The 12,231-nt window shown below is 40.9% G+C and overlaps 1 protein-coding gene across 1 annotated transcript in view; it reads right to left on the reverse strand.

Annotated features, from left to right (window-relative positions):
- NEK1 (NIMA related kinase 1) overlaps positions 1 to 12,231 on the reverse strand; it is an 827,448-nt gene that overhangs the window by 564,405 nt on the left and 250,812 nt on the right. The window contains exon 18 of the mRNA XM_053700237.1: positions 10,426 to 10,509. Coding sequence (XP_053556212.1) covers positions 10,426 to 10,509 — 84 coding nt within the window. The remainder of the gene's footprint in view (positions 1 to 10,425; positions 10,510 to 12,231) is intronic.

The following is a 12,231-nucleotide window of genomic DNA, read 5'->3' on the forward strand; positions in this document are numbered from 1 at the left end:
CTGGAGACAAGTCTGTATAGTCCCCATTCCACTGTTTCAGCATGCACAGTTGTAACGGTCTTAGATGAATTCGCGCAAAAGGAACTATGTCCATTGCTGCAACCATCAACCCTACTACTTCCATGCACTGAGCTACGGAAGGACGTGGAACAGAGTGAAGAACTTGACAAGCGCTTAGAAGTTTTGACTTTCTGACATCTGTCAGAAAAATCCTCATTTCTAAGGAATCTATTATTGTTCCCAAAAAGGGAACTCTTGTTGACGGAGACAGAGAACTCTTTTCTATGTTCACCTTCCATCCGTGAGATCTGAGAAAGGCCAGAACGATGTCTGTATGAGCCTTTGCTTTTGAAAGGGACGACGCTTGTATTAGAATGTCGTCCAATTACGGTACTACTGCAATGACCCTCGGTCTTAAAACCACTAGAAGGGACCCGAGTACCTTTGTGAAAATCCTTGGAGCAGTGGCTAACCCGAATGGGAGGGCCACAAACTGGTAATGTTTGTCCAGAAAGGCGAACCTTAGGAACTGATGATGTTCTTTGTGGATAGGAATATGTAGGTACGCATCTTTTAGGTCCACGGTAGTCATAAATTGACCTTCCTGGATAGTGGGTAGAATCGTTCGAATGGTTTCCATTTTGAACGATGGTACCCTGAGAAATTTGTTTAGGATCTTTAAATCCAGAATTGGTCTGAAGGTTCCCTCTTTTTTGGGAACTACGAACAGATTTGAGTAAAATCCCATTCCTTGTTCCGTCCTTGGAACAGGGTGTATTACTCCCATCTTTAACAGGTCTTCTACACAATGTAAGAACGCCTGTCTCTTTATTTGGTTTAAGGATAAGTGAGACATGTGGAACCTTCCCCTTGGGGGTAGTTCCCTGAATTCCAGAAGATAACCCTGAGAAACTATTTCTAGTGCCCAGGGATCCTGAACATCTCTTGCCCAAGCCTGAGCAAAGAGAGAGAGTCTGCCCCCTACTAGATCCGGTCCCAGATCGGGGGCTACTCCTTCATGCTTTTTTGTTAGCAGCAGCAGGCTTTTTGGCCTGCTTACCCTTGTTCCAGCCTTGCATAGGTTTCCAGGCTGGTTTGGGCTGTGAGGCATTACCCTCTTGCTTAGAGGATGCAGAATTAGAGGCCGGTCCGTTCCTGAAATTGCGAAAGGAACGAAAATTAGACTTATTCTTGGCCTTGAAAGGCCTATCTTGTGGAAGGGCGTAGCCCTTTCCCCCAGTGATGTCTGAGATAATCTCTTTCAATTCTGGCCCAAAGAGAGTTTTACCTTTGAAAGGAATGTTAAGCAATTTTGTCTTGGATGATACATCCGCTGACCAAGACTTTAGCCAAAGTGCTCTGCGCGCCACAATTGCAAACCCTGAATTTTTCGCCGCTAATCTAGCTAATTGCAAAGCGGCATCCAAAATAAAGGAGTTAGCCAACTTAAGTGCGTGAACTCTGTCCATAACCTCCTCATATGGAGTCTCTCTACTGAGCGACTTTTCTAGTTCCTCGAACCAGAACCACGCTGCTGTAGTGACAGGAACAATGCACGAAATGGGTTGTAGGAGGTAACCTTGCTGTACAAAAATCTTTTTAAGCAAACCTTCTAATTTTTAATCCATAGGATCTTTGAAAGCACAACTATCCTCGATAGGAATAGTAGTTCGCTTGTTTAGAGTAGAAACTGCCCCCTCGACCTTAGGGACTGTCTGCCATAAGTCCTTTCTGGGGTCGATCATAGGAAATAATTTCTTAAATATAGGGGGGGGAACAAAAGGTATGCCGGGCTTCTCCCACTCCTTATTCACTATGTCCGCCACCCGCTTGGGTATAGGAAAAGCGTCGGGGTGCACCGGAACCTCTAGAAACTTGGTCATTCCAGAGAAATTATGCAAGATGGACAAGTTGTCACAATCATCCAGAGTAGATAACACCTCCTTAAGCAGTGCGCAGAGATGTTCTAATTTAAATTTAAATGTCACAACATCAGGTTCAGCTTGTTGAGAAATTTTTCCTGAATCTGAAATTTCCCCATCTGACAAAACCTCCCTCATGGCCACTTCAGATTGGTGTGAGGGTATGACAGAACAATTATCATCAGCGCCCTCCTGCTCTTCAGTGTTTAAAACAGAGCAATCGCGCTCTCTGATATGCAGGCATTTTGGATAAAATATTTGCTATGGAGTTATCCATTACAGCCGTCAATTGTTGCATGGTAATAAGCATTGGCGCGCTAGATGTACTAGGGGCCTCCTGCGTGGGCAAAACTGGTGTAGACACAGTAGGAGATGATGTAGTATCATGTCTACTCTCCTCATCTGAGGAATCATCTTGGGCAATTTCATTATCTGTGGCAGTACTGTCCTTACTTTGTTTGGACGCTATGGCACAATTATCACACAATTTTGAATGGGGAGACACATTGGCTTTCATACATATAGAACATAGCTTATCCGAAGGCACAGACATGTTAAACAGGCTTAAACTTGTCAATAAAGCACAAAAACCGTTTTAAAACAAAACCGTTACTGTCACTTTAAATTTTAAACAGAGTACATTTTATTACTGAATATGTGAAAAAGTATGAAGGAATTGTTCAAAATTTACCAAAATTTCACCACAGTGTCTTAAAGCATTAAAGTATTGCATACCAATTTTCAGAGCTTTACCCCTTAAAATAACGGAACCGGAGCCGTTTACAAATTTAACCCCTATACAGTCCCAGCTACAGTCTTTGCTGTGACCTAACCAAGCCCAGAGGGGAATACGATACCAAATGACGCCTTCTAGAAACTTTTCCAACTATTTTCAGGTCCTCACACATGCATCTGCATGTCTTGCTCTCAAAAACAACTGCGCAATAATGGCGCGAAAATGAGGCTCAGCCTACAACTGGGAAGGCCCTTCCTGACTGGAAAAACATAATTTATGCTTACCTGATAAATTCCTTTCTCCTGTAGTGTAGTCAGTCCACGGGTCATCCATTACTTATGGAATATATCTCTTCCTAACAGGAAACTGCAAGAGAATTACCCAGCAGAGCTGCTATATAGCTCCTCCCCTCACATATCATACTCAGTCATTCGACCAAAGCAGACGAGAAAGGAGGAACCATAGGGTACAGTGGTGACTGGAGTTTAATTAAAATTTAGACCTGCCGTAAAAACAGGGCGGGCAGTGGACTGACTACACTACAGGAGAAAGGAATTTATCAGGTAAGCATAAATTATGTTTTCTCCTGTTAAGTGTAGTCAGTCCACGGGTCATCCATTACTTATGGAATACCAATACCAAAGCTAAAGTACACGGATGAAGGGAGGGACAAGGCAGGAACATTAAACAGAAGGAACCACTGCCTGAAGTACCTTTCTCCCAAAAATAGCCTCCGACGAAGCAAAAGTGTCAAATTTGTAAAATTTTGAAAAAGTGTGAAGCGAAGACCAAGTCGCAGCCTTGCAAATCTGTTCAACAGAGGCCTCATTTTTAAAGGCCCAGGTGGAAGCCACAGCTCTAGTAGAATGAGCTGTAATCCTTTCAGGAGGCTGCTGTCCAGCAGTCTCATAGGCTAAGCGTATTATGCTACGAAGCCAAAAAAAGAGAGAGAGGTAGCCGAAGCCTTTTGACCTCTCCTCTGTCCAGAGTAAACGACAAACAGGGAAGAAGTTTGACGAAAATCCTTAGTTGCCTGCAAATAGAATTTCAGGGCACGGACTACGTCCAGATTATGCAAAAGTCGTTCCTTCTTTGAAGAAGGGTTAGGACACAGAGATGGAACAACAATCTCTTGATTGATATTCCTGTTAGTAACTACCTTAGGTAAGAACCCAGGTTTAGTACGCAGGACTACCTTGTCTGAATGAAAAATCAGATAAGGAGAATCACAATGTAAGGCAGATAACTCAGAGACTCTTCGAGCCGAGTAAATAGCCATCAAAAACAGAACTTTCCAAGATAACAGCTTGATATCAATGGAATGAAGGGGTTCAAATGGAACGCCTTGAAGAACATTAAGAACTAAGTTTAAGCTCCACGGCGGAGCAACAGACTTAAACACAGGCTTAATCCTAGTTAAAGCCTGACAGAAAGCCTGAACGTCTGGAACTTCAGCCAGACGTTCGTTAAAGGGACAGATTTCTGCTCTGTCTATTCTTTTACACAAACTAGTAGATAAGCCCTTTTCTAAACCCTCTTGTAGAAAGGACAATATCCTAGGAATCCTAACCTTACTCCATGAGTAACTCTTGGATTCGCACCAATGTAAATATTTACGCCATATCTTATGGTAAATTTTTCTGGTAACAGGCTTCCTAGCCTGTATTAAGGTATCAATAACAGACTCCGAGAAGCCACGCTTTGATAGAATCAAGCGTTCAATCTCCATGCAGTCAGCCTCAGAGAAATTAGATTTGGATGTTTGAAAGGACCCTGAATTAGAAGGTCCTGTCTCAGAGGCAGAGACCACGGTGGACAGGACGACATGTCCACTAGGTCTGCATACCAGGTCCTGCGTGGCCACGCAGGTGCTATCAGAATCACCGAAGCTCTCTCCTGTTTGATCTTGGCAATCAAACGAGGAAGCATCGGGAATGGTGGAAACACATAAGCCATGTTGAAGACCCAAGGGGCTGTCAGAGCATCTATCAGCACCGCTCCCGGGTCCCTGGACCTGGATCCGTAACAAGGAAGCTTGGCGTTCTGACGAGACGCCATGAGATCCAGACGAATCAGTTGAGCAAAGACCTCCGGATGAAGCTCCCACTCCCCCGGATGAAAAGTCTGGCGACTTAGAAAATCCGCCTCCCAGTTCTCCACGCCTGGGATGTAGATCGCTGACAGGTGGCAAGAGTGAGACTCTGCCCAGCGAATTATCTTTGAGACTTCCAACATCGCTAGGGAACTTCTGGTTCCCCCTTGATGGTTGATGTAAGCCACAGTCGTGATGTTGTCCGACTGAAATCTGATGAACCTCAGAGTTGCTAACTGAGGCCAAGCTAGGAGAGCATTGAATATTGCTCTTAACTCCAGAATATTTATTGGGAGGAGTTTCTCCTCCTGAGTCCATAATCCCTGAGCTTTCAGGGAATTCCAGACTGCTCCCCAGCCTAGAAGGCTGGCGTCTGTTGTTACAATCGTCCAATCTGGCCTGCGAAAGGTCATCCCCTTGGACAGATGTGGCCGAGAAAGCCACCATAGAAGAGAATCTCTGGTCTCTTGATCCAGATTCAGTAGGGGGGACAAATCTGAGTAATCCCCGTTCCACTGACTTAGCATGCACAATTGCAGCGGTCTGAGATGCAGGCGCGCAAATGGTACTATGTCCATTGCCGCTACCATTAAGCCGATTACTTCCATGCACTGAGATACTGACGGGTGTGGAATGGAGTGAAGGACACGGCAAGCATTTAGAAGTTTTAATAACCTGGCCTCTGTCAGGTAAATTTTCATCTCTACAGAATCTATAAGAGTCCCTAGAAAGGGAACTCTTGTAAGTGGTAATAGAGAACTCTTTTCCACGTTCACCTTCCACCCATGCGACCTCAGAAATGCCAGAACTATCTCTGTATGAGACTTGGCAGTTTGAAAACTTGACGCTTGTATCAGAATGTCGTCTAGGTACGGAGTCACCGCTATGCCTCGCGGTCTTAGTACCGCCAGAAGTGATCCTAGAATTTTTGTAAAGATTCTTGGAGCCGTAGCTAATCCGAAGGGAAGAGCTACAAACTGGTAATGCCTGTCTAGGAAGGCAAATCTCAGATACCGGTAATGGTCCTTGTGAATCGGTATGTGAAGGTAGGCATCCTTTAGATCCACTGTGGTCATGTACTGACCCTCTTGGATCATGGGAAGGATGGTTCGAATAGTTTCCATTTTGAATGATGGAACTCTTAGAAATTTGTTTAGGATTTTTAAGTCCAAGATTGGCCTGAAGGTTCCCTCTTTCTTGGGAACCACAAATAGGTTTGAATAGAATCCCTGCCCGTGTTCCGTCCGCGGAACTGGGTGGATTACCCCCATTAGTAAGAGGTCTTGTACACAGCGTAGAAACGCCTCTTTCTTTATTTGGTTTGCTGATAACCTTGAAAGATGAAATCTCCCCCGTGGAGGAGAAGTTTTGAAGTCCAGGAGATATCCCTGAGATATGATCTCCAACGCCCAGGGATCCTGGACATCTCTTGCCCAAGCCTGGGCGAAGAGAGAAAGTCTGCCCCCCACTAGATCCGTTTCCGGATAGGGGGCCCTCTCTTCATGCTGTTTTGGGGGCAGCAGCAGGTTTCTTGGCCTGCTTGCCCCTGTTCCAGGACTGGTTAACTTTCCAGCCCTGTCTGTAACGAGCAACAGCTCCTTCCTGTTTTGGAGCGGAGGAAGTTGATGCTGCTCCTGCCTTGAAGTTACGAAAGGCACGAAAATTAGACTGTTTGGCCTTTGATTTGGCCCTGTCCTGAGGTAGAGCATGGCCCTTACCTCCCGTAATGTCAGCAATAATTTCTTTCAAGCCGGGCCCGAATAAGGTCTGCCCTTTGAAAGGAATATTAAGCAATTTAGATTTAGAAGTCACGTCAGCTGACCAGGATTTAAGCCATAGCGCTCTGCGCGCTTGGATGGCGAATCCGGAGTTCTTAGCCGTAAGTTTGGTTAAATGCACAACGGCATCAGAAACAAATGCGTTAGCTAGCTTAAGTGTCTTAAGCTTGTTGATTATTTCATCCAATGGAGCTGAGCGAATGGCCTCTTCCAGAGACTCAAACCAGAATGCTGCCGCAGCAGTGACAGGCGCAATGCATGCGAGGGGCTGTAAAATAAAACCTTGTTGAACAAACATTTTCTTAAGGTAACCCTCTAATTTTTTATCCATTGGATCTGAAAAGGCACAACTATCCTCCACCGGGATAGTGGTACGCTTAGCTAAAGTAGAAACTGCTCCCTCCACCTTAGGGACCATCTGCCATAAGTCTCGTGTGGTGGCGTCAAAAGGAAACATTTTCCTAAATATGGGAGGAGGGGTAAAAGGCACACCCGGTCTATCCCACTCCTTGCTAATAATCTCTGTAAGCCTTTTTGGTATAGGAAATACGTCAGTACACACCGGTACCGCATAGTATCTATCCAACCTACATAATTTCTCTGGAATTGCAACCGTGTTACAATCATTCAGAGCCGCTAATACCTCCCCTAGCAATGTGCGGAGGTTCTCTAGCTTAAATTTAAAATTGGAAATCTCTGAATCCAGTCTCCCTGGATCAGATCCATCACCCACAGAATGAAGCTCTCCGTCCTCACGTTCTGCAAACTGTGACGCAGTATCTGACATGGCTCTCATCTCATCCGCGCGCTCTATCCTTAACCCAGAGCTATCGCGCTTGCCTCTTAATTCTGGCAACTTAGATAATACTTCTGTCATAACAGTAGCCATGTCTTGCAAAGTGATTTGTAAGGGCCTCCCTGATGTACTTGGCGCCACAAAATCACGCACCTCCTGAGCGGGAGGCGAAGGTACTGACACGTGAGGAGAGTTAGTCGGCATAACTTCCCCCTCGTCGTCTGGTGATAATTTCTTTACATGTAAAGATTGACTTTTATTTAAAGTAGCATCAATGCAATTAGTACACAAATTTCTATTGGGCTCCACATTGGCCTTTAAACATAGTGAACAAAGAGATTCATCTGAGTCAGACATGTTTAAACAAACTAGCAATGAGACTAGCAAACTTGGAAATACTTTTCAAAATTAATTTACAAGCAATATAAAAAAACGTTACTGTGCCTTTAAGAAGCACAGAAAAACTGACACAGTTGAAATAACAATGACCAAAATAGTTATAGCAACCAAATTTTCACAGTAAATGTATTAAGTTAGCAAAGGATTGCACCCACCAGCAAATGGATGATTAACCCTTTAGTACCCAAAAACGGATAACAATTATATAATTAACGTTTTTCTCACAGTCAAATACACTGTCACAGGACTGCTGTGCCTGATTACCTCCCTCAAAATGGATTTTGAAGACCCCTGAGCTCTCTAGAGACGATCTGGATCATGGAGGATGAAGTAGACAGATTGTGACTGAATTTTTACTGCGCAAAAAAGCGCTAAAATAGGCCCCTCCCACTCATATTACAACAGTGGGGAAGCTCAGAAACTGTTTCTATGCAGAAAACAAAAATGGCCATGTTGTAAAAATCATGCCCCAATAAGTTTTATCACCAAGTACCTCACAAAAACGATTAACAAGCCAGTAAACGTTTTAAACATACATTTGAAAGTTATGTATTATTATTAATAAGCCTGCTACCAGTCGCTTTTACTGCAGTTAAGGCTCATACATTATTTCAGTATTAACAGTATTTTCAGAGTCAATTCCATTCCTTAGAAAAATACATTCAGTGTACACACACACACATCAGCCTGATACCAGTCGCTATCACTGCATTTAAGGCTGAACTTACTTTACAATGGTATCAGCAGTATTTTCTCAGTCAATTCCATTCCTCAGAAAATAAATTACTGCACATACCTCATTTGTTGCAGGGGAGCCCTGCATGTTATTCCCCTTCTCTGAAGTTACCTCACTCCTCAGATGAGAAACAGCCAGTGGATCTTAGTTACGTCTGCTAAGACCATAGAAAAAAACCCAGGCAGATTCATCTTCTAATGCTGCCTGAGAATAAACAGCACACTCCGGTGCCATTTAAAAATAACAAACTTTTGATTGTAGAAATAAACTAAGTTAAAAAACACCACAGATCTCTCACAGCTTCCTTTTTAGTTAGGCTGCAAGAGAATGACTGAGTATGATATGCGAGGGGAGGAGCTATATAGCAGCTCTGCTGGGTAATTCTCTTGCAGTTTCCTGTTAGGAAGAGATATATTTCATAAGTAATGGATGACCCGTGGACTGACTACACTTAACAGGAGAAAGGTGTCTAACATAGTGCCTGACGTTAAAAAACGTTCCAAAGTTTATAAGTGTGAATTATCAGCATTAACATGTATAAAATGTCCAAATAAAGCAATCGATTTAGCCCATAAAAGTGTCTACCAGTTTTATAGCCCATATTAAGCCCTTTATTCTGTTTGAAACTAAAAAAATGGCTTACCGGTGCCCATGAGGGGAAATGACAGCCTTCCAGCATTACACAGTCTTGTTAGAAATATGGCTAGTCATACCTTAAGCAGAAAAGTCTGCTAACTGTTTCCCCCAACTGAAGTTACTTCATCTCAACAGTCCTATGTGGAAACAGCAATCGATTTTAGTTACTGTCTGCTAAAATCATCTTCCTCTCACAAACAGAAATCTTCATCTTTTTCTGTTTCAGAGTAAATAGTACATACCAGCACTATTTTAAAATAACAAACTCTTGATAGTAGAATAAAAAAACTACATTTAAACACCACATACTCTTAACCATCTCCGTGGAGATGTTGCCTGTGCAACGGCAAAGAGAATGACTGGGGTGGGCGGAGCCTAGGAGGGACTATATGGCCAGCTTTGCTGGGATTCTTTGCCATTTCCTGTTGGGGAAGAGATATTCCCACAAGTAAGGATGATGCCGTGGACCGGACACACCAATGTTGGAGAAATATATATATATATATATATATATATATATATATATATATATATATATATATATATACACACATATATACTTTATATATACATATTTATACATAGATACATATATATACACTGTATATATACACATATTTATACATACATATATACTGTATATATACATATTTATATATACATACATACATATATAAATATATATATACATACATACATATATAAATATACATATATATATATACATACATACATATATAAATATACATACATACATATATACATACATACATATATACATACATACATACATACATATATACATATATACATACATACATACATACACACATATATATATATACATATATATATATATATATATATACACACATACACACATACATACACACACACACACAACACGTATATATATATATATTGCAACCAAATAAGATTATTTAGATTTGAGAATATATTTTCATTTAAAAAAGTAGCGGTAACAAACAATTTGTAGAGCTTTGTTTTAAATATCAACAGCAGCCCTTGTTAGCAAGTGGAAGAATAAAATACAAAAAGCAGAGGATAAAGGGACTAAAGTCAAGGCAGCCAGTATGTACAGGTTAGAAAGAAAATGCAGTTCCATGGTGCATCTTGTAATTACTTGCTGTTAGTTGTGCATACTTAGGATAAGGGAGCAGATCCAGTAGCCATGAGCCAAGCTATTTTTTACCTAGTATGTTTGCTATAAAGACCACATAGAAAACATACAACCTGTGGTTATGGTTATGTCAGATGGTGCTGAGGCATGGTTAAGGGGCTCAGACATGCAGGCATGCGGGAAGCCTACCTGTTCTTCTTTGTTTCGGGACTTGCCTCCTCCAGTAGAATTAGGCCTGCCTCCATAGATTGCTGCCAGGTTGTGCAGTGCATCCTGTTCACCATTTAATGTATCGAGTGTAAGAATGGCTACGGCTACAACAAACTCTATACACAAACCAGTATTCAATTAACCTATCACTGTCTAGACACTCTAGGTTAAGTTAGATTAAAGGGACATGAATGTCAAAGTTTAGTTTTTAAATGTCTGATAAACCATACAACTTTAAACAACTTCCATTAACTTTGTTTATCGAATTTACTTTTTTCTCTTGGTAAACTTTACTGATTAGCATACTTAGGTAGGCTCAAGAACATGCACGTCCTGACTACTATATGGCAGAAGTGTTTGCAACAATATTTATAACAATGTTAAAGTAAACTGGAAAGTTGTTTAAAATGACATACTCGATCTAAATCATGAAAGTTTTTTTTTTTTCTTTAATGTCCCTTTAGCTCTAAAAACAAAATCTGGGTTGGTCAGAAATCCATTTTAATGATTAAAATAAAGCAATGTCTTATAACAATACTCACAATGGCAAATGTCCCCTTAAATATAGCTTGCAAGCAGAGCTTACAGAATATCCCTAAGGGAAAATTATGCAAAATTGTAGAGGCCAAGAATAACAGATTCGCATGTTCCAGCTAAGGGAATTTTTGTAAGGCAAATAACTCTCATTTCTTCAATCCTTCCCAGTTGAGATTAATATAAAAATTTAGGGCTAGATTACAAGTGAAGCGCTAATTTATCGCGCCCCGCAAAATGGGCCGTTTACGGGCATGTGATAAAGATAACCAGCCGCGAACTCGCAGTAGCAATTAGCGCTCAGAAAATTAACCAGAGATCAGATCTCTCGTTTATTTTCTAAATGTCCCTCAATTACCCCTAAATTAAGTGGTGTATTTTTTTTTTGTTTGCTTGTTTTTTTAAAAAAAGCATATATATATATATATATATATATATATATATATATATATATATATATATATTATTTTTTTTTATTTTTTTTTAAATGATTGCTAAAAGCAGTTATAAGGGGTTAAAAGTGGCAGGTGTGGGGTGTTAGAAAAAAACACGGCACTGAAAAGAATGCCTTTACTTTACAGTTTATGGGGACTGTGTTATTTTTGTAAATATAAATGTTTATGCTTATATACATATTTATATTTGCTGCCCATCGCTGAGCTAGTTCTCATGCCGTGTCTGACGGCATGAGAACAAGGCTCCCATTGGAGCTGGCTGGTATTACTCAGTTGAGCGTAAATATCGCTTTTGCGTAAGCAATATTTTACCTTCAACTTGTAATATGGCTCTACATTTTTAGATATGATTGTGGTAGTAAGGAAGATAAAAAGAATCATCATTTTGTAAATATTTAAAGGGACAGTCTACTCCAGAATGTAGATTGTTTAAAAAGATAATCCCTTTATTACCCATTGCCCAGTTTAGCATAACCAACACGGTTATATTAATATACTTTTTACCTCTGTGATTACCTTGTATCTAAGCCTCTGCAGATTGCCCCTTATTTCAATTCTTTTGACAGACTTTTTTAGCAATCAGTGCTGACTCATAAATAACTCCACAAGAGTGAGCATAATGTTATCTATATGGCACATATGAACTAGGGCAGTCTAGCTTTGAAAAACTGTCCAAATGAGGCGGTCTTCAAAGGCTTAAAAAATAGCAAATGAGCCTACCTAGGTTTAGCTTTCAAGAATACCAAGAAAACAAAGCAAATTTAATATAAAAGTAAATTGGAAAGTTGTTTAAAAT

Source organism: Bombina bombina, chromosome 2 (assembly GCF_027579735.1).
Source record: "Bombina bombina isolate aBomBom1 chromosome 2, aBomBom1.pri, whole genome shotgun sequence".
NCBI classification, from domain to species: Eukaryota; Metazoa; Chordata; class Amphibia; order Anura; family Bombinatoridae; genus Bombina; species Bombina bombina.